The following is a 27,118-nucleotide window of genomic DNA, read 5'->3' on the forward strand; positions in this document are numbered from 1 at the left end:
AAAATATGGACGTGACACATGTCACTTAACGATTTTTTTAACGATAGATACCTAAAAGTGTAACGGATAAAACTTTAGGCACCTATTTTTAGTGAAAAATTCTTTAAACACCAAAAGTTAATTTTGATTATAATTTAGGCATTTATTTTTATATTAAGCCAAAAAGGCAAACTATATGAAAATTTGAAAACTTTAAGGATGCGATCGCACCCTAACATTCCCTTGATCCTGCAAACGAGGTAACGACAATATAGGCAGCTTATTGAGACCCCACCAGTCCCCCACACCACCTTCCTTACCTTCATATATGGCAATCCTCTCCAATGAAAGAGAATTCCATGTTTACTCAAAACTGAAGAAAGGTGATCTCCTATAACTTTTTCTTAACTTTCCCTATCATTTGAGAATCTTTATCAAGTCTGAAAACCATGACTTTTTCCATGGCTTTCGGGTAGCATGTCCTGATTTCTAGCCTTTGTTAGAAGACACATCCCCCACGTCAAGATGCTACTTTGAGCGTAGTGCTCCTTTACCAACAGAGTGATGTTAAAAAATTTAGGTACTACTAAGAAGTTGGAACACGTACTTTAAAATATCTCAAAATATGTCTATCACTCGAGCTTAAGATAACCCATTAATCCTTCATTGTGTGATGCATTCAAAATCCTTAGATTTTAGTTATTGTATTTCATTTAAGTAAAAAAACTTGAGAAATTTAAAATTGGAATAATTAACCCAACTTGTTTATTGATCGATTTAAATTGCTACGTCATTAATGATTGAGTTTTGCTAAAAAAACCTTAATTATTGCTAATCACATGATATGGGTAAATCGTCATTTAAGAGGACAGCTTTTGTTTGTCCACTGGTCGTGGAACCACTCATTATTTTCCTACCTTAAGTTATCATCACTATGCCTATTTGTTCAACGATTTTGCACAACACAAGTGAAGATATATAGGATTGATACTTAATCGTTTACATAGCTCCACAAAAAAGTCATTTGTAGAATTGCAGTATAGGATACAAATATAACTCATGGTTCACGTAGAAGAATTTCATTGTTGGCGTCTACCTTGACACCACTGATTTTTCTTGGGGGAATCTTGTCTCGGTCGGCACAGTTCCCTGGAGAAATTAAATGATGGGTTCGACTCAGCACAACTACTGGTGTCTTCACAAGAAAGTGTCGTCAATTTCTTGTGAAAATACTTTAAATCATCACTATCAACGATGTGTCCCCCCCATGTTATCCGAAAAAGAAAACCTGAAGGTCCTTTGTTTAACTTTGATAGACTGGGTAGGATTCATGTAGCTGGGTTTTTTAGTATGATTATCTTCTAATGTAGTGGGAGACACGGATGCCGATGACGTAAATGACGAGCTCTCGTCGTAGACCGAGTCAGAACTAGGGGGAGACTATGAGTCCGAAGTATGATTGACCATAGGAGGCCTTGCAAGAACTCGGGCGTGATTGCTGGCATCTGCACTTTCCAAGGGCTTGGTTGCCATCCAACGATCAACCCAATTCCAATCTAGCTTTTGATGATGCTTGTGAGGAGACGGCTGCTTGTTTCCTCTCACATTTGGGCTGCCATTGCCATATGATCTTGACTGCTATAACAAGAATAAACCAGTCAAAAAACACCAAACTCTGGCACCCAACTTCAAATCAAAGGTTCTTTCAAGCCCTATTACCTGATTTAAAACAGAGTATGACACTGATCTCCCCCTTTTCATTGCACCTTCTTGCCTCATTTGTTGTTTTGCTCTTACTTCTTCTGAAGTCCCAGGACTGTCACACCATCCTTTCTGGAACATTGTTTAGTTTAGCATTTCATCATATTAGCATATTGTTGACAGTAAAATGATGGAGAAGATAAACCTCAGCATCTTTGGTTGGATCATCGAGTTTATGCTCAGCTTGTTCTTCTGAAAATATCAGACATTGTGCCCTCACACGAGCTTGTACACTTACAAGAGCTTGCATGCACCTTAATGTCACGGCAGCTTGATTCCGAACTTGTCGACCACGGAATATGGCTTGAATCCTTACTACTGCTTTCAAAGCCCTTAAAGCTCGTCTTGCCTACCGTGAAAAAGAATGGCAATTTAAAATATGCACAGAAATTTCACCAAAGTGCAGTAAGTTTCCATTTAACTTGAACGTTTGAGAGCTGATGAGCGGGTCTGGTCTAGGAAAAAGCTACTATGAACGATATGAAACAAGAGGAAAACAATATTTAAGGCTAAATACGCAAGATTAATTCTACTTGAAAGCCTAATTGCCACACAATTGACCAAAATCATTATTTTGTATAAACCAAAATGAAAAAAATATTTGTAATATCAAACAATAACAAAGAGATTAACCCATATACCAGCAGGCCTCGAAATGCAGTCTGGATTCGTATGGCGGCCCATTCTCGCTTCACAGCCCTAAAATCTTTGGGTTGAGCACGAACAATGGTGGCCATAGCAGCAGCGAGCGCACCATCCGCCATGAAAGAAGAATCGGAGGTCTCTGAAGGAGCCACGTGACGCATTTTTGGATCCCTGGATGAGGATGACCGGAACCCTTCGGATGAGCTCCTCCAGAGCTTCCACTTCTTCTTACGCTTACTATCCCCCATTTTCTCCTACAAAACGAATAAAAGATAAAACACCGAAAGCCGAAAGAAAGAAAACAAATCAGAACCCAGAAAAGAGAATCTTAGTTTAGGGATTGAGCGAAAATACTTGGTTGCAGGTCCTGACGCGGTTTGGGAGTCACGAGTGACTTGAACCATTTTCCTGAGCTACCCATCTTAAGGAATTGTAAAGGGCAAAAAGAAAAGGAGTCTACAGGGAAGGGAAAGGTAGTTTTGAGTTTAGGGACCGTTGGCCGTTGTTGGCCTGGGAGGTTGTAAGAAAAAGATCAAGTTTTGAATTTCGAAACAACTCCAACAAATTGTCCCAACGGATACTTTCACTTCTAAAATTCAAACCAGATCTCGTTCATTCAGAAAAGCCGGCCTGTCTCTTTTTAAGAATCCGTTGGCTTCAACATCATTTAATTTAGGAATTAATTAATGATAAAATCAAGTTTATATTAGCGATTAAAATTGGATAAGATTCACGATAGTATCAAATTAATACATGTGGATTAATGCTTTAAAATTCATTATAAAATATACTTTTTTTCAAGCAATATAGACATAAATTTTAAAAGGACCTAAACTGAAGTATGAAAATACATCATTTTAAAGTAAAATAAAACGAGAAGATAATCAAATTAACATGCTACGTGTAAAAAGTAATAAATATATAAAAAATAATTTATAGGAGAAGTGACTATTCGAGATCAAATCTAAGATTTATTATCGATCAAACATTAAATTAATATTTCTTGCTAATATATCACATGGTTGGTTTGTTATCGGTGCAAATAGTAGGATGATTTTACCAACTCAAATGTCATGCAATTAATGATTCAGCTAAGAATGAAAACATAAATTCTATAGCTTGTTAAGGACCCTTAACTGTGGCTGGGGACCTTCCTCCACGTTCAATCTAAAGTCTCAAAACAAGTGGAGTGGGAGCACTGTTTGCAGTAAAGCTCCATCTGAGAACACACAGTCATGACCATTAAGCTGTCTTTCATCTAAAACCACTTTACCTTTGCATTGAACTCTGCTAAATGCAAGACTACCATTACAAACTATTGAGTTGATTAGCCGAGTTAGAATAATCTTTCATGCTTTTGGGTGTGCTACTACTTGGATAAAATCAGTGATAAAAGTAAAAAATTTCCCTCAGCCTGATGTCTGAACTCTGAGCATGTTCATTTTTTACAATTAGCAACAGATAAAAGTACGAGTCATAATCATAGTAAAGTTCCTCACCATAACTCAGACTGAGTTGGTGTTTTGCATGAACTAAGTGGTGTTTTAGTACTGGAGGGTGCGAGTCTCTCTTAAGTCTTAAGTGCAGAGACGTCTTTACACTTAAGGGGTGTTTGGTTCAAGGAACGTGGGATTCCATGGGATGGGAATCCCACATTCCTATGTTTGGTTGGCCGGGAATCTCATTCCCGATAATGTTTTATTACCAATAATAGATTTTTTGGGGTATATTACCAGAAAGGTCATTACCTCCTTCCCTTAGGTATTGTAACATTACCTGCGTTTTGGACTAAAATGCCCTTAATTTTTTATTTTTTTTCTAAAATATCTTTCTTCTGTCATTGAATAATAAAAATTCTACGAAGGTTAAATTATAAATTTATCCTTAAATTATTTTAGATTTACAAAAAATTCTACGAAGGATAATAAATTTTTATTATTTTTTAAAGAAAATATATAAATATTTTATAATTTGTAATATTATACAAATATATAATAAGGACAATTTGGTCAAATATACATTCTAATAATATTTTATTCCTTTAACCAAACACTGTAATATTACATTCGTCTAAACCAACCAAACACAAAATACAACATTTCCAGTAATCATATTCCCTGGTAATATTTTATTCTCACTGGTAATCTTACATTCCGTGAACCAAACGCACCCTTACAGTGCTAGTTGAAAAAAAACACATCCTCTCTCGTAAGTCTTTCACCATTTTTGGAGTACTCTCTTACTTTTCCATATAAAAAAAGTACAGATAGGAGATTTTGGAAAAACCTCAAATAAATAATTATTTAAAGAAATAAGATCACCTAGGAATTATTTGTAAAAATAACCTCAAATCCTCCATATAGGACGACGTCGCGGCCTACAAATAATGTGTTAAATCCTCGCACCTTTCAACACGTGAGATATGTCCGACGTGGGGACTTTCCAGGTAAGCAAATAAAAGAACTGGATAAAATTACCTCACGTATGGCGAAGCGCGAGGTAGCCTGAGAACCAAAATATCGCGAGATTTATGAGAGATCTCACATCATGCAATGCTCCAGGATCTTTCAAATTGAAATTAATAACAAATAAATATAATAATATAATAAATAAATATAGTAATTAAAATATAAATTTATAAATAATAATTGTAACATCCTCAATACCTGGTTAGTGACCAAATTTTAAAATTTCAGAATTTGATGATAAAAGTAGAATAGTTGAATAGTTAAATGATTTATTTAGAAATGTTTCCTGAAAGTTATTAGTAATTATCAAAGGAATTAAAGGGCAAAATGGTCATTTGACAAGAAATATATTTTTTCTTTCTTTGATAAATATGAATCAGGTGGGGGTGGGGGGAGAGTTATCTGAAAACTCTCTTCTTCTTCTTTCTTATTCTTCCTCTCCTCTCGTATCTCCAAGCTCAAATGTAACATCCCGAAATCCGGGTCAGTGACTAAAATGAGAATTTTTAAAATTTGATGATAAAAGTAAAATAGTTTAATAGTTTAATGACTTATTGGAATATAGTTGAAGGTTGTTTGGTAATTATTGAATGAATTAAAGGGCAAATTGGTCATTTGATAAGAAATATATTTTTCCTCTTTTATAAGAATGAATCACGTGGGGGAAAAGAAAGAGTTATCTGGGAAACTCTCTTATTCTTCTTCTTCCTCCCGTATCTCCAAGCTCAAAGGTAAGTTTGTGATTTCTTGATTATTTCTTGATTTAAAGGTTGGGTTATGATCACTAGATGATAATTAAGCTTAAGGAAAGTTTAATTTGTTCTTAAACAACAAGATGAAAGATATATGAGAGATTAAAGATTTGGAGTTATTGAATGAAATCTTGGAATATAATTCATTACTCATATTGGAAGACAAATTTGACTTGTCATCCACTTAATTAAGGGATATGAAGTGATGGAATTGAATTTAGAACAAGTAAAAAATTTAGTATGATTCTTGGATTTCATATGGAAGATAGAATTTTGAGTTTAAAGAAGTGATTATGGAGTAGAAGTGAGTTTAAATATGTATATGAAAGTTAGGAATATTAAAGGAGGTGAAAGATGAAGAATTAAGCTGAAAGAGAGTGAATTCGTTCTTAAAATGTAAATTTTGGGTTGTGTGCATCGATGCATCTTCAATGTGCATCGATGCACTCTCAAATAAATGAACATCGAATGCAATCAGTGCATCGATGCATAAGGAGTGCATTAATGCACTTGCTTAAAATACAAACATCGAATAGGATTTATGCACCGATGCATGAATAGTGCATCGATGCACCTGTCAAGGGATACATCGATGCATGGTGTAGTGCATCGATGCATGCCTTTATTAAAAGATAAAAATAACTTTCTTATTAGCCTAAGGAATGATAGTTTAGAATATATCAATTAGTATACTGATATGTATCAATGTATTAATATGTAGATTTAGAACGTTATCTCGTTCCGGAACAATTGAAGGATTAGAATCGAGTCAAGCAAGGCTAAGGTGAGTACATATTAGAAGTATGGTATAAGGGAATAAGACTTGTGATAAGTCTAATTCCTATGTTGATTTTCATAGCACAATAGTTATGAACATGCATACATGATAATTATTATGATAAATGCATAAAGTATATATGTTCATATGATTTGATAAATGATATATGTGAAAAGACCCAAATGCACATGTGATATGATAAGTGATATGAGCTATGTGATCACAAGAGAAATGACATGAACACATGAAACATAAGAATAATGCCCATGGTATACGATATGAGAGCTATAGGTATAGTTGGCATGCCAAGAGTCGAGGGTTCTACGTGGTCCTTCGGGACGTATATGTATCATTTGGAACATTTACAGTGTCTTTTGAGACAGATCTGATCCACTGGAATATGTATATGGTTCTTAAGGAGTGTCCTTCGGGACAAATACAATCATAGGTTCTTCGGGATAAATTTCATAGCCCCTAGTGGGACCCATATGAGCTGTGGTGACAACATAGTGCACAACCTCAATGTACTCGAATACCTTGAGTTCTCAAAAATGTACATGGGCCTATAAGAGGTTATCAAAGGTAATTACATTGTTATAGTTATATGTTATCTTATTATTATTGTTTACATTGAATTGTATATGTAACATCCTCCATACTGGGTTAGTGATCAAATTGTGAAATTTTATAATTTTGCGATCAAAGTTGATAAATTGAAAGTTAAGGGAATTGATTGAAATATTTGGTGTAGGATCAATTAGCAAAGCATGGGGAACTAAAGGGGCAAATGAGTCTTTTGACAAGAAAATAATTAAATGTTTCTTAAAGATATTTAATAAACCACATGGAAAGATAATGAGAGAAACAAGGTTCTGGATATTTCTTTCTTCTTCCTTCTCATTCTCTGACGTGAAGCCAAGCTAAAGGTGAGTTTTCTTTTGACCAAATTCTTGATGAATTTAAGGTTGCTTATTGATCCTTAGTTGATAACTAAGCTTAAGGAAAGCTTAGATTATTTTAAAACCATAAGATGAGGAGAATATGAAGAATCAAAGAAAATAAGTAAAAAAAGTGAAATCTTGGATTAGAGTTCCTAATAAGAATTAGAAGTGGAATTTAACTTGTCATAAAGCTAACTAAGAAGTATGAGGTGTTAGAATTCAAATTAGAACATGTTGGAATTTGGGTTAGATTCTTAAATTCTACATGGAGAATTGGATTTTTAAGTTTCAAAAGTATGGAATGGATAATAATTAGTTTAAGTAAGAGTATGCAAGTTAAGGATATATAAAGAGGGGAAATATAAAGTGCTAAGTAGACTAAGAAGAGATTTTCGTGCTAAAATGACAATTCTGGGCAATGTGCATCGATGCACATTCATTGTGCACCGATGCATCGATGATAAATTCCAGAAATTGTTTAAGGTGCATCGATGCATGCAGTGCATCGATGCATTAATTTAAAAAGAAAACATCGAATAGGATTTATGCATCGATGCATAAGGAGTGCATCGATGCATCCCCATTAAATACAAACATCGAATAGGATTTATGCATCGATGCATGGTGTAGTGCATCGATGCATACCTCCATTAAAAGATGAAAATGGCTTTTCTTTTAGCCTAAGAAATGATAGTTTAGAATATATTAATTAGTATACTGATAAGTATCAATGAATTACTATGTAGATATCAAGCCTAAACGAGTTCCGGAACCATCAACAAGTAGGATCAATCAAGGGAAAGACAAATAAATCTAGGTGAGTGCATATGCATAGCATGAATATGTATTTTATTCAGTTCTAGACTTATGATAAGTCTAGATTCAATATTTTGATACATGATAGTATTTCATATTATGATATATGACATGAATCCATACCTTATGCATTATGGGACATGAATCCATACCCTATGAATTATGGGACATGAATAAGCAAGAAAAAGTTATATGAGTTATGTGATAAAGGTATGAAAATAATATGTCTACGTGATACAAATAAGATAAATTGTGAAAGCCCATGTTATGTAAATGAGAACTATAGGTATAGTTGGCATGCCAAGGGTAGAGGGTCTATGTGGTCCTTCGGGACATATATGTATTATTTGGAACATGTGTGAGGTCTGGCGAGACACATACTTGATCCTTGGCATATGTATATGATTCTTAAGGAATGATATGTGGTCATTCAGGACATATATGTATTCTTTGGAACATGTGTGAGGTCTGGTGAGACACATACTTGATCCTTGGCATATGTATATGATTCTTAAGGAATGATATGTAGTCCTTATGGACATTATTATATGGCACTACGGTGCAATTCTACGCGGCACTCCGGTGCAATTCTACGTGGCACTTAGGTGCAATTATATGAGCTGTGGTGACAGCATAGTGCACAACCTCACAATACTCACATACCTTAGGTTCTTTGTATGGTACCATGGGCTAATGAACTTACTAAGGCGAACTTATGAATGTAAATTTGATAAGTATATGTGTAAGAAACATGGTTCTGGTTATTACATTGTTTACATACATCTTATCATTTCAACCCATCTTATTTTGGCAATTACTTTATATTTATCGATATTATTATTATATTGCCTCACTAAGTCGATGACTTAGCGTATGAGTGTTTCACACGTAGGATCCGATAAAGTAGACGATCGAGGCTAAGCAACTGGACAACATTACTCCTGCAACTATCAAATAAGAAACAACTTAATCAGTAGGTCATTTTGTTATGAAAATGGATGTTGGCAAGTAACTAAAGAGTTAAGTTGTGTATGCTCTGAATATTTTGGTAAACTTATATTACCATATGTATATTATTGTATTTTTCGTAATATAAGTTCAAATATTTTGCTATTATTTGTAATGAGTTGTGTTTTAAAAGTCAATGTAATATCTCTGACTCGTATCGGGTTGGATACGGGTTGGGGGTATTACATTTAATGGTATCAGAGCTATGGTTTAACCGATTCTAGGCATAAACCATAGTCTATAGAGTCTTTAAATGGAATACATGCCAACAAATAGTGAGAACTTCTGATATGGTATAGTATGAGTATGTTGTTTTGCTAATAGAACAATGTGTTTATTCTTATTAGATATCCGGACATAATAGCTCCCGAAGTGAAGCGGGATAAGATAGGCCTGCTGAAAGCAATAATTCACCTGCCCTGGCCAGGCAAGGTGAAGAACAGGCATATCAAGGAGTGCCTGTGCAAGATCAAGATATGTTCTTCAGAACGTTAGACGCTATTCTAACGCGTCTTCAACCTCCGCTCCACCAACTCAAAGGATGAATGTAGCAAAAGAGTTGAGAGGTTTAGGAGCTCCCGAATTTAAGGGAGAAACCGAAGAAGGTCCGGTTGCGGCAGATCTTTGGTTAAATGATTTAAAAATCATGTTGGATGGTCTCCACTGTTCTGAAGTGGAGAAATTAGATGGAGCTGTCCCGTTGTTGATGGGTCAGACGAGAATATGGTGGACGAACGTCACCATGAGAATGCCCAGTGACCAATTGACTTGGTCTTTATTCTTAGATGAATTTAAAAACAAGTACATTGGAGATCAATTTATTCGACAGATGAAGCAGGAGTTTTTGAATTTGAAACAGATGAACCACTCTGTATATGAGTATGAATGTGAGTTCAACAAGTTGAGTAGGTTTGCATCCGAGCTTGTGCCTACTGAAAAAGAGTCTTGTGAATGGTTTGTGGAGGGTTTACGCCCTAGATTAAAAGAGATGCTGATAGTATTAAATTTGTCCTCGTTTCAGGAGGTGATCAATCGTGCCAAGGCTCTTGAAAGAGCTCAGAATGAGAGGTTCAGGGATTTTAGAGTTCAGAATCAAAGAGAACGGGTGCTTCTTCTAGCTCAGCACCATCAAAAAGGGGAAGAGACTCAGGATTTCGATCACAAGCTAGATCAGAATCAGTTGTATCGTCTGCTAGGGGAGCAAGTCAGGCAAGACCTAGACAGACGCAGTCAGTGGGATCTGGTGTTGGGAGATCTACTCCTAGTCAAGCGAGATAGTGTTAGTACTGTGGGAAAAACCATTCTGGGGCTTGTCTGATGGCTGTTGGGACTTGTTTTCGATGCGGAGACGCCGAACATTTTATTCGGGATTGTCCATTGATGGTTGGTGAGCCTGCACCATCTGAAAGTGTTGGTTCTTTCTCACAAAGAGGACGAGGAAGAGGCAGAGGAAGGAACCCGTCTGAATTCTCTGCTCAACCTGAAGTTCGGTCAACCGCACGGGTGTACCATCTAAAGACAAGTGAAGACCGTGATGACCCTAATATTATAGCAGGTACTTTTCAGCTGTACGATAAATTAGTATTGGTACTGATTGATCCGGTTCTAATTATTCTTATATTACAAGTAAGTTAATAAAGGAATTGAGGATTCCCTTAGAAGCTACGAGTAATGAGATTATAGTAACAACTCCTTTAGGCCATAGTGCTCGGGTGAATAAAGTCTGTAAAGGGTGTCCCATAAAGGTTCAGGGAATTGAATTCCCTGCTAATCTGATGGAATTACCCTTTGACGAGTTTGAAGTGATTCTGGGAATGGATTGGTTGTTCCGTTGCTATGGAGATGTTAATTGCAGATTGAAAAATATAACCCTGAAAAGTCCAGAAGGAACAGAGATAAGTGTGAGCAGTGAAAAGTTTAATCCTTTAGCAAATGTAATGTCAGTAATGTCAGCTAAGAAGTTATTGCTACAAGGATGTCAAGGATTTCTTGCAAATATGATAGATTTAAGAGCGATAGAGAAAGGGCTAATAGTTCAAGAATTCCCTGAAGTTTTCCCGACTGAGTTGTCAGGATTACCTCCAGATAGAGAGGTAGAATTTCAAATTGAAGTAATACCAGGAACCGCTCAATTGCAATGACACCTTATCGGATGGCTCCGAAAAATTGCAAGAGTTAAAGAATCAATTATAAGAGTTGTTAGGAAAGGGATTTATTCGACCAAGTGTATCACCTTGGGGAGCTCCGGTGTTATTTGTTAAGAAGAATGATGGAGCAATGCATCTCTGTATTGATTATCGACAGCTTAATAAGGTGACCATCAAGAACAAGTATCCCCTTCCGTCATTGATGACTTGTTTGATCAACTAAAAGGAGCTTTGGTATTTTCGAAGATCGATCTACGTTCGGGTTATCATCAATTGAAGATTCCGGAGAAAGATATTCCGAAGACGGCTTTCAGAATGAGATATGGTCATTATGAATTCATCGTAATGCCATTCAGGGTAACGAATACACCAGCTGCTTTCATGGATCTCATGAACAGGATTTTTCAGCCCTATTTGGACCAGTTTGTTATTGTCTTTATTGATGATATACTGGTTTACTCGAAGTCCATTGAAGAGCATAGCGCACATCTGAGGTTAGTTTTGCAAATTCTCAGGGATAAAAATCTCTATGCGAAATTGTCCAAATGTGAATTCTGGCTAAACGAAGTAATTTTCTTGGGGCATGTGATCTCGGCAGTTGGGATTAGAGTGGACCCTCAGAAGGTTAAAACTATAATGGACTGGGAAGATCCAAAGAATGTATCTGAAGTTTGGAGTTTCCTTGGACTTGTCGGTTATTATCGAAGATTCGTTAAGAATTTTTCGATGATAGTTTTGCCTTTAACAAAGATGATGAGAAAGAATGTACCATTTGTTTGGACTTCTGAATGTCAAGAAAGTTTTGAAGCTTTAAAGAGAATTCTGACAGAAACTCCGATATTGGTTCAACCAAAATTTGGCAAGAATTTTATAGTATACAGTGACGCATCCCATAACGGGTTGGGGTGTGTATTAATGCAAGAAGGGAAGGTGGTAGCGTATGCATCGAGGCAGTTGAAACCACATGAAAAGAATTACCCCACCCATGATTTAGAAATGGTTGCTGTGGTGTTCGCTCTCAAGATTTGGCGTCATTATCTGTGTGGAGAAAGATGTTACTTGTATACAGACCATAAAAGTCTGAAGTACCTGATGACTCAAAAAGAGTTGAATTTTAGGCAACGTAGATGGGTAGAGTTCTTAAAAGATTATGATGTGATAATTGACTATCATCCCGGAAAGGCTAACGTGGTAGCAGATGCTTTGAGTAGAAAGACGTTTGCAGCTTTACGAGCTATGGACGCAATATTATCTTTAACGGGAGACGGTGGTCTTTGTGCAGAGTTAACACTTAAACCAGCATGGTTGGAACGAATAGGAGAATTGCAAAGTAAAGATGAAACGTGTTTGAAAAGAATTGAGCAAGTAAAGAGCAAAGAGATTAAAGACTTTGAGGTTAAGTCAGATGGAAATCTATATTGTAAAGGAAGAATTGTAATACCCGATAATGACGACTTGAAGAAAGAAATATTAAGAGGCTCATTACAGTCCGTTAACGATTCACCCAGGTGGAACCAAGATGTATATGGATTTGAAGGATCGATTTTGGTGGCCAGGGATGAAACGAAACATCACCGAATTTGTGTCTAAGTGTTTGATATGTCAACAAGTCAAAGCTGAGCATCAAGTTCCGTCAGGATTATTGCAACCGCTTGTCATTCCTCAATGGAAATGGGAAAATGTTACGATGGATTTTGTTTCGGGGTTACCCTTGACTCCGAACAAAAAGAATCAATCTGGGTAATTGTTGATCGATTAACTAAGTCAGTGCATTTTCTCCCGGTTAGAACAATTTCTCTATGGAAAAATATGCAGAGCTGAATATTAGAGAAGTTATTAGATTGCATGGAGTGTCTGTTTCCATAGTCTCTGATCGAGACCCTCGATTCACTACTAGATTCTGGAAATCTTTGCATGGAGCGTTGGGGACTCGTTTAAACTTTAGTACAGCTTTTCATCCTCAGACTGACGGGCAATCAGAGAGAACTATTCATATATTGGAAGATATGTTGAGAGCATGCGTAATGGAATTCAAAGGATCATGGGAAAAGTATTTGCCACTGGCAGAGTTCGCTTACAACAATAGTTATCAGTCTAGTATAAAGATGACCCCATATGAGGCATTATATGGGAGAAAATGTCGTACTCCATTAAATTGGTATGAACTCAAAGATCGAAGTGTTCTTGGTCCGGATTTAATTCAAGATGTAGAACAAAAAGTTCGAGAAATCCAGCATAACCTCAAAGTGGCCTCTGATCGACAAAAGTCCTATTCTGATCTTAAAAGAAAAGAGATTGAGTTCAAGGTTGAAGATAAAGTTTTCCTTAAAGTATCTCCTTGGAAGAAAGTATTACGTTTTGGTCAGAAAGGAAAGTTAAGTCCTAGATTTATTGGGCCATATGAAGTTGTTAAGAGAATAGGACCCGTGGCATATCAGTTATCCTTGCCACCGAAATGGAGAAGATCATAACGTCTTCCATGTGTCCATGTTACGAAAATATATGTCGATCCCTCTCACATCATTGCACCAGAACAAGTAGAAGTCCAATCGGATCTGACATATGAAGAAGAACCAGTGAGAATATTGGCTTTTGAAGTCAAACAATTAAGAAGTAAGACAGTTCCGTTGGTCAAGGTTCTTTGGAGAAATCACAAAGTAGAAGAAGCTACGTGGGAACGTGAAGAATATATACGACTTCAATATCCCTATCTGTTCGTACAATGAAAATTCGAGGACGAATTTTTTTAAGGGAGGGATATTTGTAACATCCTCTATACCGGGTTAGTGATCAAATTGTGAAATTTTATAATTTAGCGATCAAAGTTGATAAATTAAAAGTTAAGGGAATTGATTGAAATATTTGGTGTAGGATCAATTAGCAAAGCATGGGGAACTAAAGGGGCAAATGAGTCTTTTGACAAGGAAATAATTAAATGTTTCTTAAGGATATTTAATAAACCATGTGGAAAACTAATGAGAGAAACAAGGTTCTAGATATTTCTTTCTTCTTTATTCTCCTTCTCTGCCGTGAAGCCAAGCTAAAGGTGAGTTTTCTTGTGACCAAATTCTTGATGAATTTAAGGTTGCTTATTGATCCTTAGTTGATAACTAAGCTTAAGGAAAGCTTAGATTATCTTAAAACCATAAGATGAGGAGAATATGAAGAATCAAAGAAAGAAAGTAGAAAAGTGAAATCTTGGATTAGAGTTCCTAATAAGAATTAGAAGTGAAATTTGACTTGTCATAAAGCTAACTAAGAAGTATGAGGTGTTAGAATTCAAATTAGAACATGTTGGAATTTGTGTTAGATTCTTAAATTCTACATGGAGAATTGGATTTTTAAGTTTCAAAAGTATGGAATGGATAATAATTAGTTTAAGTAATAGTATGCAAGTTAAGGATATATAAAGAGGGGAAATATAAAGTGTTAAGTAGACTAAGAAGAGATTTTCGTGCTAAAATGACAATTCTGGGCAATGTGCATCGATGCACATTCATTGTGCACCGATGCATCGATGATAAATTCCAGAAATTATTTAAGGTGCATCGATGCACTGCATGTGCATCGATGCATTAATTTAAAAAGAAAACATCGAATAGGATTTATGCATCGATGCATAAGGAGTGCATCGATGCATCCCCATTAAATACAAACATCAAATAGGATTTATGCATCGATGCATGGTGTAGTGCATCGATGCATACCTCCATTAAAAGATGAAAATGGCTTTTCTTTTAGCCTAAGAAATGATTGTTTAGAATATATTAATTAGTATACTGATAAGTATCAATGAATTACTATGTAGATATCGAGCCTAAACGAGTTCCGGAACCATCAACAAGTAGGATCAATCGAGGGAAAGACAAAGAAATCTAGGTGAGTGCATATGCATAGCATGAATATGTATTTTATTCAGTTCTAGACTTGTGATAAGTCTAGATTCAATATTTCGATACATGATAGTATTTCATATTATGATATATGACATGAATCCATACCCTATGCATTATGGGACATGAATCCATACCCTATGCATTATGGGACATGAATAAGCAAGAAAAAGTTATATGAGTTATGTGATAAAGGTATGAAAATAAGATGTCTACGTGATACAAATAAGATAAATTGTGAAAGCCCATGTTATGTAAATGAGAACTATATGTATAGTTGGCATGCCAAGGGTAGAGGGTCTATGTATGTATTCTTTGGAACATGTGTGAGGTCTGGTGAGACACATACTTGATCCTTGGCATATGTATATGATTCTTAAGGAATGATATGTGGTCCTTCGGGACATATATGTATTCTTTGGAACATGTGTGAGGTCTGGTGAGACACATACTTGATCCTTGGCATATGTATATGATTCTTAAGGAATTATACGTAGTCCTTATGGACATTATTATATGGCACTATGGTGCAATTCTACGCGGCACTCCGGTGCAATTCTACGTGGCACTTAGGTGCAATTATATGAGTTGTGGTGACAGCATAGTGCACAACCTCACAATACTCACATACCTTAGGTTCTCTGTATGGTACCATGGGCTAATGAACTTACTAAGATGAACTTATGAATGTAAATTTGATAAGTATATGTGTAAGAAACATGGTTCTGGTTATTGCATTGTTTACATACATCTTATCATTTCAACCCATCTTATTTTGGCAATTACTTTATATTTATCGATATTATTATTATATTGCCTCACTAAGTCGATGACTTAGCGTGTGAGTGTTTCACACGTAGGATCCGATAAAGTAGACGATCGAGGTTAAGCAGCTGGACAACATTACTCCTGCAACTATCAGATCAGAACAACTTAATTAGTAGGTATTTTGTTATGAAAATGGATGTTGGCATGTAACTAAAGAGTTAAGTTGTGTATGCTCTGAATATTTTATTAAACTTATATTACCATATGTATATTATTGTATTTTTCGTAATATAAGTTCAAATATTTTTCTATTATTTGTAATGAGTTGTGTTTTAAAAGTCAATGTAATATCTCTGACTCGTATCCGGGTTGGATACGGGTTGGGGGTGTTACAGTATACGACAAGATTGAATGGATAGATTGTATGTTCATATTCATACTGAATGCATTATTGTTATATTTATATGTCTCACTAAGTCTATGACTTAGCGTGTAAGTGATTTACACGTAGGTACCAAGAATCAGGAAGAGTGGAAATAGGTTGCAAGAACAGCAGCACTGCTAGAAGATCATATCAGAAGTAACAAATAAAGTATGTCTTTTGTCGTGTATATGGTTGGCATGTAAGAAAAGTGTTTGTTACAAATGCTTGATCAGTTTTGTCTTGTTTTGGTTAACTTGTGTAAAGTAACAATGTTATTTTAATGAAAGTTTTAAATCTCCTTGATTTTTCGTCAATAGTTAAAGTTTGAAAAGTCAATGTGACACCTCGGACTCGTATCCGGGTCGGGTACGGTTGAGGGTGTTACATCAAATGTGAGTTTTCTATTTAGTTAATTTATGGTTAAATTTAAGGTTTGGTTATGATCATTAGATGATAATTAAGCTTAAGGAAAGCTTAATTTGTTCTAAAACAACAAGATGAAATGTATAGAAAAGATTAAAGAAAATCGGTTTTTAGAGGAATTTTTGGAAAAGAGTTAATAAGTGAATTTTGAGAAAAATTTGACTTGTCATCACTAAGAATAAGAGATTTATGAAGTTAGAAAGGATTAATAACAAAGTTGAAAGTTTAGTAAGATTCTTAATTTTAAGAATCATGATGAGATATGGAAGATAAAAATGATTTATATAGATATAAGTTGGTTTAAGTAATGGTAGTTGAGTTTAATGGCATGATAGGCGCTTAAAATAGAAGAATTGAGTGAAGAGTTGATGATTTTCGAACTTAAAAGGTGATTTTCTAGGCTAGGGGCATCGATACCCATTCAATAGGTACCGATACACTCTTAAACGAAATTTACAGATTGCAATAGGGGTACCGATACCCTAGGGGGAGGTACCGATACCACCCTAAGAGAAAATGGAATTAAGTTTTTTGTTTAGTCCAATAAATGAAAGTAACACTTTCTTTAGTTCAAGAAATGAAATATTAGAGTATATCAATTGGAATATTGATATGGATATATGTATTGTTATGTAGATATAGAACGTAATCCCATTATGGAACAATAAAAGAATTAGGATTAAGTCAAAGCAAGCAAGGCTAAGGTGAGTGCAATTTAATTGTACTTATGTTAACGAACAAACATTGGCTTGCGATGAGCCAGTGACGGAGTTACTATGGTAAGAAGTGACTCCTAAATGTTATTTGATTTGTGATGCATGCATAACGTTATACATGAATGTTTGAATACATGATTTCATGAGTGATTATAGGAACATGTAATATAAGATACGTGAATTCAATATAAGTGAATACATGGAAATAATATATAATTAATGAGATAAGTTATATGCATTGATATACAGGCTATATAAAAGTATGTACATGAATACATATATAAGTTTATATGTTATTTTATGTGTTATGTGATGTATATATGAACATATGAGAAATGATATAAGCTATATGATAGATGATATGTGAGTGTATTCAAATGACATATGTTATATGATATGAAAAGGATGATCATATGCACATGTGATATGAGATAGATGTTTACACATACATGTGGTATGTGACAGAAGAAAAGAAATATGTGATCATAAGAAATGATATGAGTACATGGATATATGAAGCATAAGAAAAATGCCCATGTTATATGATAAATAAAAAAGGGTTAAAAACGTACCCATTCGAAGCACCATTAGACGCTCATCTTCACTCTTGAACTTATTCAAATAGTTTGCGTCAATAAGTCGTAAACAATACCAGTAATAAATACTGGGGGTTGGCAATATGGGCACATACGCTGGAATGCGTATTTGATACCAGCGCCTCTGTCAAAAATAAGACAAATCCATTCATCTTTATCCTGTAGTGTATCGGTCGTTTTGTACAATCGCCAATAACATTATTTGAGTGTATCGACCATATAACCAAGTGTCGTCGATTTGAACCACTGACTTGCAGTGTTGAAATGCATTAATGCATTGCAGAAAAGTCCAAAAGAGCAGTAGAATTGGCAGACACCTTGTACGACACGATCAATTTCGTACACCGAGACTGTTTCCAATTCACAACTGTTCCCGGAATGTGTTTATGCATCAGTTTAAATCATGGTCGTAATTCATTGTATGATTCCTCTCATTGGCCGAACAATTTTTGTTGGGCCTGATACCTTGCATACTATGATTTGTGGTAGTTAATTGTGTAACCGTATAATGATGTAACCGAAGAAATACAGGTTGCAGCCATAACATGTGGATTTGCTTTGAGCATCGGAATAAAGGGTTCAGAAAGCACGTGCACATCCAAGTTACGTTGATCTTGATTCATAATCCTTTAATACGAGCTTTTATCTTATAAATTTCAAAATATATTATAATTATAATTATAATATTATTAATTATTAATTATATTTAATATATTATACATATAATTTTTCATTATTTCAAATTTTACAAAATATATATTTAATAATTAATAGTATTCATTATTATTATATTTATTTATTATATTTATTTGTTATTAATTTCAATTTGAAATATCCTTGCGCGTTTCCGCCGCGAATTCCCTTATAAATCTCGCGATATTTTGATTCTCAGGCTACGCCCGCTTCGCAAAGTGTGAGGTCATTTTATCCAATTATTTTATTGGCTTAATTGAAAAATCCCCCACATCAAACGTATCTCGCGTATTGAAAAATATGAGAATTTAATACGTTATTTTCATACCACGAGGTCATTTATATGGACGATTCATAGATTATTATTTAAAATAATTTTTTTTAAAAACTTTATTTATTTAAATAAATATTTATTTGAATTTTTAATATAAATTACGGGATTTCACAGTACATTGAAAGATCATGTCACTATACTCGGACACCGATCCACAGTGCTTACTTTCATTATTGATGTTAATTTTGACTTATGTTTCAAGATTTCCCAGCCCCCAAAGCCTTTGATGGTGGGGATTTTTTTATTATCTCCAAGCTCAGAAAAGCAGCCAGCACCAGGGCCTAATGCCCAGACTAGCAGCTAAAAGGAGTTTGAAAAGTGCAGTGAGTGAGTGGTGCAATCAAGATTTCCTTATTTCGAGCCTTTGCTTCCTTTGCTTCCTTTGCTCAGTTTCACAGATATCACCTCAAAGTTTAATAATATATATAACATTAAATGCATAAAGAAAATAAATAAGATGGCGATACTGCATTACTGTGTGTCGGATAGGATTTACTACATCCTATTAACGTGCGCATCTGCAAATCTAAAGAAGAGAATCAGGGACCAAAAGATCATCTTAATTGCTATCTTCGATGATCGTCCAAATGGACGTCCAAGATTTAATCAAGGGTACATTAGCCTGCGTCTTCCCCCCAACCAACCTGTGCAAAAAAGTTGTAGTCATTGTTTTCTCTTTTAACAAACTCATTTAAGATTGCTGCAGTCCTGAACGTGTCAGTCATCGATGTGCATAAATGGGACTCCTGCCACTGGATTTTCCATACCCTTAATAAGAAATGGAAACTATCTGTGGTTAAAAGGCACTTCAGTCTAGGACAAAAAGTTTAGATTTCCATTGATTTATAGATCTCTTAAACCCCAAAGTGGCAGCTATACACCACTTCAAATAGTATTATATTACTGGAATGACTTGAAGGTGAGGGTAAAGAGATATTAGCTTGTGAGAAGCAAGAGTGCGATAGGCTAGATAGGGGAAAGAGTGTAATCTCAGAAAAGGGTTTTTGATCTTCAAGCTTTTTTTCCTTCTTTCTTTTAACCATGTGACAATAAACCAGAATCACTTGTTTGTGAAGCAATATCTTCCCCATCCATGTCAATGCACTAGATAAGCAGGATGTAGGGTTTAAAACTTTTTGGTTTTTCAAACTTCGGGAAATGGGATTTTGTGTTTTTCCAGGGTTTCCCAACCACATTATATACCCAACAATAACCTTGAGGTTTCTCTCACATTGCCATCATAATTAGTCAAACAGCAACATCACCATTTGAGGGATTTGAAGATATGCGGGGAAGGCTGTTTTGTTTTCTGTTGGCTCTTCAAATAGCAACGAGCCGGCCATTAGCACCAAACGATGGCTTGAATTATCATCAACCAGGTCAGCTGAGCTAAAACCAATGATTGTGTCTATTCCCTTACCTAAATTAGCTTATTACCGACATGTCATCACCTTTTGACTGCATTAATCTTTCTCCATTTTGATCAATCACAGGCCAGAAACCAGAGGCTTTACACGTCTCCTTGAGCTCAAGAGAAACGTCTTTGCAGAGTTTGAAAACCATGGAAAGGGGTGGCGCCACAATTAAGGAAGAGAACGGTGAAAGGGAGAGTAAGGTGGTGCTTGGGTCGAGTCCTCCAAATTGTGAACACAAATGCTATGGGTGCACCCCGTGTGAAGCCATTCAAGTGCCTACTACCACAAGCACACGAATCCACGTGGATCTGCAATATGCAAATTATGAACCCGAGAGTTGGAAATGCAAGTGTGGTCCGTCCTTTTACAGCCCATGAACTAAGCCACAATCGACCTTGATGTGAAAGGCGCTCACTGCTCTGAGTTCACCATATTTCTCCTCTTTCTGTTTGATTCAGATGATTTCTTCAAACATTTGTACAAAAGAAAAATCCAAAATTCAATTTGTCCCCGTTTCATTACTCTACTTGCAGATGATTTCCTAATATTTGACCGAACTCCAAGCCATTTGCACGTTTAACTAGTTGAAAATTTGAAACTTTAACTTGTAACTTACACGTTGTAAATTGCGAATCAATATATGAGTATTATTTGACGAACCTACATTGAGAAGAAGATAATTTCATAAATTTATTTATTTGAATAATATTTATCTTATTTCAATGACACTAATTTCTAACTCATAAACTATAGACCTTAAATCTTAAAATATAAATAAAACACATGATAACGTTAAAATCGTCTTTATTAAATAAAAAATCCATTAATTATTATTTTTTGAACAATAACTCTCTTAACATATTTGTTAGAAAAATAATCTCATTTGTATACATGTATGACTAACTTGCATCTTACCTAGCGTGTGACCATATCTCATATTTCACAGGACGTGAGGTACCATACACTTTTCAAATTATCTAATTTAATATGATTATTTAGTAACTCGTGTTTCTCAGAACGTGAGGTCCTCAAGATATTGAATTGTCTCGAGAAATTAATCGCGAAAAGTATTTATGTACTGTGCGTTTTCCAAAAAGTGAGGTATTTTATAACACCTCCAACCCGTACCCGACCCGAATACGAGTCTAAAATATCACATTGACTTTTCAAACTTTGACTCTTGACAAAATAAAAGAAAATTTAAAGCTTTCATAAAATCAAAGTAGTTTAATTACATAAATTGACCACAATAACCAAAATCGATCAGAGCATAGTTAACTCAATCAATTAGTACATGCCAACTGTATTCAAAATAACCAAACACATTTAAATCATTTATTTTCTGATCTGAAATTTTGTAAGGGAGATGCTGATATGTCTTGCTCTTCTTCGCTTCTCTTCTCGCTTCTGTAACCTACGTGTGAAACAATCACGCTAAGTCTATGACTTAGTGAGGCATAAACAATCTGACCATAGCATATCATAACTAATTCCTATTATGCACATTTCATGTAATCATGATAACCCATAAAATGCATCCAAACATAAATAAATATATATATATATATATACCAGGTACATACATATTGCTTCACAAAGAAATATCCATATCTTCATATAATTCAGGTAACATATTTCTTAACCCAAAACATATAAATCATATGTAGTAAATTTCCCATTATCTCTTTAATAGTCTCATTTTCTTCTTTATCTTTTAGTCATATGTTCTTGTACCTATTTTATTTAACTAAGCTATATACACATCACCATCATAACACCTATATCATTTCACCATAAAGATTACAAACAAGGCACATAATATCATACAAGGTTCTTTTATATCATCTTCTTTATTAGCCCATGTACACATGTGAGAACTATAGATATGTGAGTCTATAGAGGTTGTGAACTAATGTTGTCACCACAGCTCGTATAAATGCACCGGAGTGCCACGTAGAATTGCACCGAAGTGCCGCGTAGAAATGCATCGTAGTGCCATATAAGATGTCCCTAAGGACCACGTAGAAAATTCCTTAAGAATCATATACATATGTCAAGGACCAAATATGTGTCTCAAAAGGCCTCATACATGTTCCAAAGAATACTATATGTCCCGAAGACCGCGTAGACCCTCGACTCTTGGCATACCATCTATACCCCTAGCTCTCATGACACATATCATGGGCATTATCTTTTATCTTTTTTTTTCATTTTCATATAAACATATCACATATTCATATAACTCGTAGCTTCATTTACATATACATGTAATCACGTAGTTCATGTAAATTCTCATATCATTTCGTATTCATATATCTCATAGCATATAACATTTCTCATGTGTTCCTATAAACATATCATACATATCAGGCATGTTTACACAACTCATTTTTATATAACTTACATGAATCTATATTCTTTTTCATATACTCATATAATCGTATAATATAACATTTCATATAACCTCATATATCATATCACATAGATACATACTCCAGTACTCATAGTTACATATCACTTAAATTATTCATATTTACATAATTCATGGTCATATAACTTCTATCACCAAGTCACTTATCTCTTATTAATATATGTTCATATTTATCATATAACACATAAGATTTATTGCATATTTATATCGCATTCCTACATCACTAATTCATAATATAATTTATATCGTATCATATATCTTATTCTTTATTTCTTAGTATGCAATTACATTACATAATCTATATTATACTTATAAACATATATATATATATATATTACTTAATTTACTTACACGTGGATCATTATCATACCTAAATCATATAACACCCAATTTTTCCTCATAAAGTTATAATATATATTCATATAATCTCATATTATCCTATAAGTAAATACTTATCTTATGGTTTGGTATCTTCATTTATACTCAATTCCCTTCACTAATATATTATTCTCATATTACTCTATAGTCTAATCTTATTTAACTCATCACGTTTCTTATGTAGTCATATAAATCTATTATATTTATTCTTATAATTGATCACGTATACTATGTAACATATATGGTCACCTATCACATAACCTATTTCACATTCCCATGTAATCATATAGATGATTCATATTAATTCCTATAATTTATCACAATACATATATTCACACAAATCATTTAATACATATCTGTAATATATATCACATATACCCAAATCAAACATATGCATATGATCATAAATAAATGCATTCTAATATAGGAAATAGACTCATCGCAAGTCTTATTTCCATTAAACATCATAAACTAACTTGTATACACTCACCTTGGCCTTACTAAGTTCCAATCCCCTTTTATGATTTCTTTTATTCCGATCGAATCTTAACTTGATGGTCATCCCGTAACTTGTTTGTGCTCGATATCTACATGTTTATACATTGATACATATCAGTATTCCATAGATATAATCTAATCTATCATTTATTAGATCAAAAGATATGTCTATTTCAATTTCCCTTTGAAGTGCATCGATGCATTCTACAGTGTATCGATGCATTCTACAGTGTATCGATGTATCCCTTAACATGTGCTTCGATGCACTCCTTATGCATCGATGCATTAATTGCATTCGATGTTTCCATTTTTAAGGGTGCATCGATGCACTTCCTGTGCATCGATACACACTGAACAATTTTTGGAAATTTACCCTTGATGCATCGATACACATTGAATGTGCATCGATGCACATAGCCCAGAACTGTCATTTTAGCACGAAAATAATCAACTCTTCCCTTAATTCTTCTATTTTAAGCCCCTATTATGTCATTAAACTCAACTACCATTACTTGAACCAACTTATATTCATGTAAATCATTTTAACCTCAAAATCCTATCTTTCTTATGAAATTCAAGAATCATACTCAATTTCTAACATGTTCCAAATTCCATTTTATTACTTCATATCTCTTAATTAGATTGATGACAAGTCAAAATTAACTTCCAATTCAAGTTATGAACTCTATTCCAAGATTTCTTCCAGAACCTCAAATCTTTAATCCCTCCTAACTCCATCATACTTTGATTTTAAGATAACTTAAGCTTAATTATCATCTAATAATCAAAAACCAATCTTAAATTTAACCAAAAACCCAATAATCAGAAAACTCACCTTTGACTCTTGGTTTTCACGCGTGAAGGAAGAAGAAAGATGAAGAGAACTCTGGAACTTATTTTCCCTCTTCCCACGTGGTTCATTATCTTATAAGGGAAAAATAAAAATCTTCCTTATCAAATGACCATTTTGCCCTTTACTTAATCTAATAATTGCTAACAACTTTTATGATTTATTTCCAAATAAATCATTGAACTAATCCATTATTCTACTCTAGTCACCAAATTCTGAAACTTTACAATTTGATCCCTAACCTGGTATTGAGGATGTTACAAATCTCCCCTCCTTTTAAAGAAAATTCGCACTCGAATTTTCACTGAACATATCAATAAGAACATATCTTCTATTGTTCTCATGTTACTTCCTTTACTTAATCTTTCCTTCTTTAATTTCTTCAACTACCTTTTTCCTTTATACATTTATCTACTGTTACTTATCATATAAACAGTAACCCATAACCTCAATCTATTTATGTTTTTTCTCTCATTGATTCTGCATTTTCCTTCGACCTTTCTAAAATCCATATAATGTCACTCATTACAGTAACATCCATTTTCATCACTCAACGTCATAAATTCATCTCTAACTGCCTTACAATAATAACCAAATTCGTTTTCCATCATCATTTAACCAAAATCACGACCTTAAATCTTCTTCAAATGTAATTAAACATATACTTTACGGAATCAAACAATCTTTTTACATCACCTTGTACATTTTCTTACTTCTATATCAAAATTATCATCTACGCACTACAGCAAAATGGGTTTTAGCGGCATATTTAGCAGCGTTTTATGAGAAAACGCCGAAAAATAATGTACTTTAGTGGTTTTTATACAAACGCCGCTAAAGGTCGTACTTTAGTGGCGTTTTAAGCACAAAAGCCGCTAATTACACGTATTTTAGTGGCATTTTACGCATAAACACCGCTAATTACACTCACTATAGTGGCGTTTTTATATAAACGCTGATAAATACTGTACTTTAATGGCGTTTTTATACAAAAGCCGCTAAAGGTTGTACTTTAGTGGCGTTTTAAGCAAAAACGCCGCTAATTACATGTTCTTTAGTGGCGTTTTATACACAAACGCCGCTAATTACACGTACTCTAGTTGTATTTTTATATAAACGCCGAGAAATACTATACTTTAGTGGCGTTTTTATACAAACGCCGCTAATGGTCGTACTTTAGTGGCGTTGCAAGCACAAACACCACTAATTACACGTATTTTTGTGGCATTTTATGCACAAACGCCGCTAATTACACGTACTTTAGCGCCGCTAAAGGTCGTCTTGATCTATTCAAAACGACGTGTTTTGGGAACTTTTGTTCTTACCTTCTGCTTTACCCAAAACGCAACACGCAAGCCTCGACCATCAGCGTAGCATCTCGTTCATTCAGCTCTCATTTCACCCAAATCTCCAAACCCTAGCCCCGCACAACCACCATAGCCCAAAATCCACCATCAGCGTAGCATCTCGCTGCCGTCATACTCTTCTATTAGTCAACTGTCGTCGTACCAAATGTTATTAGGGTGTGTTGGAATCTAAATTCAAGATATTTTATGGTTTTTATACTATTTTGCAATTTCTTCATTGCCGTGCTTTATTAAATTGTTTGAGAATTTGGAACCGTATGAGCCCTTTCCGAGGTAATTACTGAAAACTGCTATTTTAACAACTCATGAAATAGTTAAATTGTTCCTTGTATTCTTACTTATGTCACCAAACATAGCATTAGTGTTTACAATTATGGTAATGGTTTAATTTTTTAGAATATTGAACTAAATGATGCAGGAATGAAAACAAACATTTTCCTGTTATGGTGTTTTAGTTTGAACAGTTTTGATTGCTTATATATAGGAGCATATAGGAATTTTATCCATTATGGTTTTGCTCATTTTGACCCATTCTTATGGGTTTCACGTATTTTATCCATATATTTAGTCTTATGTTATCTAGTTCTTGAAAAACCTGGTAAAGTTAATTATTTTGGTATCTTGAGGACCACACTGTATAGCTCCATGAAATGTAATGTCCTGTTCTGATTTGTCTTCCCAAAAGATATATATTTGATTAATAAGTAGGCTTTCAAATGCTTTAATATTTTCTAAGGATGGTTTCTGAACAAATGTTTTTATTGTAATTCTCATCACTTTCTCAATGTTGTTAAAGTCCTATTTCTATTCTCAATTAATCGTGAAGTAGGGATAGCCATATAGAGATAATTTTCTTGCTTTGAAACATGTTGCAATGTCATTTTAACAAAGGCCAGCCAAATGTTGAATTATGGTACGAGTTTGCCCTCTTTTTACTTGTGCCTCATGCTATTCCTTTTCGTGATAAAAATATGCAATTTTTATGTTGTTTTCCTAACTGTTAGGCATCACTAGAATGTTTCATTGATAAAGAAATG

The 27,118-nt window shown here is 34.5% G+C and overlaps 1 protein-coding gene and 1 pseudogene across 1 annotated transcript; one reads left to right on the forward strand and one right to left on the reverse strand.

Annotated features, from left to right (window-relative positions):
- Positions 1-992: 992 nt before the first annotated feature.
- Positions 993-2,806, reverse strand: LOC120131688 (annotated as a pseudogene).
- Positions 2,807-20,427: 17,621 nt separating this feature from the next.
- On the forward strand, positions 20,428-20,934 carry LOC120131868 (polygalacturonase-like). The gene is made up of 2 exons (XM_039148748.1): positions 20,428-20,521; positions 20,636-20,934. The coding sequence occupies exons 1-2, from the start codon at positions 20,428-20,430 to the stop codon at positions 20,932-20,934; spliced, it is 393 nt and encodes a 130-aa protein (XP_039004679.1).
- The last annotated feature ends 6,184 nt before the right edge of the window (positions 20,935-27,118 follow it).

This window comes from Hibiscus syriacus, unplaced genomic scaffold, assembly GCF_006381635.1.
Source record: "Hibiscus syriacus cultivar Baekdansim isolate YM2019G1 unplaced genomic scaffold, ASM638163v2 tig00110556_pilon, whole genome shotgun sequence".
Taxonomy (NCBI): Eukaryota; Viridiplantae; Streptophyta; class Magnoliopsida; order Malvales; family Malvaceae; genus Hibiscus; species Hibiscus syriacus.

Coding starts and splice junctions, on each gene's coding strand:
- LOC120131868 (XM_039148748.1), top strand. CDS start 20,428: ATGCGGGGAAGGCTGTTTTGTTTTCTGTTGGCTCTTCAAATAGCAACG. Junction 20,522..20,635: donor CTTGAATTATCATCAACCAG/GTCAGCTGAGCT, acceptor GATCAATCACAG/GCCAGAAACCAGAGGCTTTA.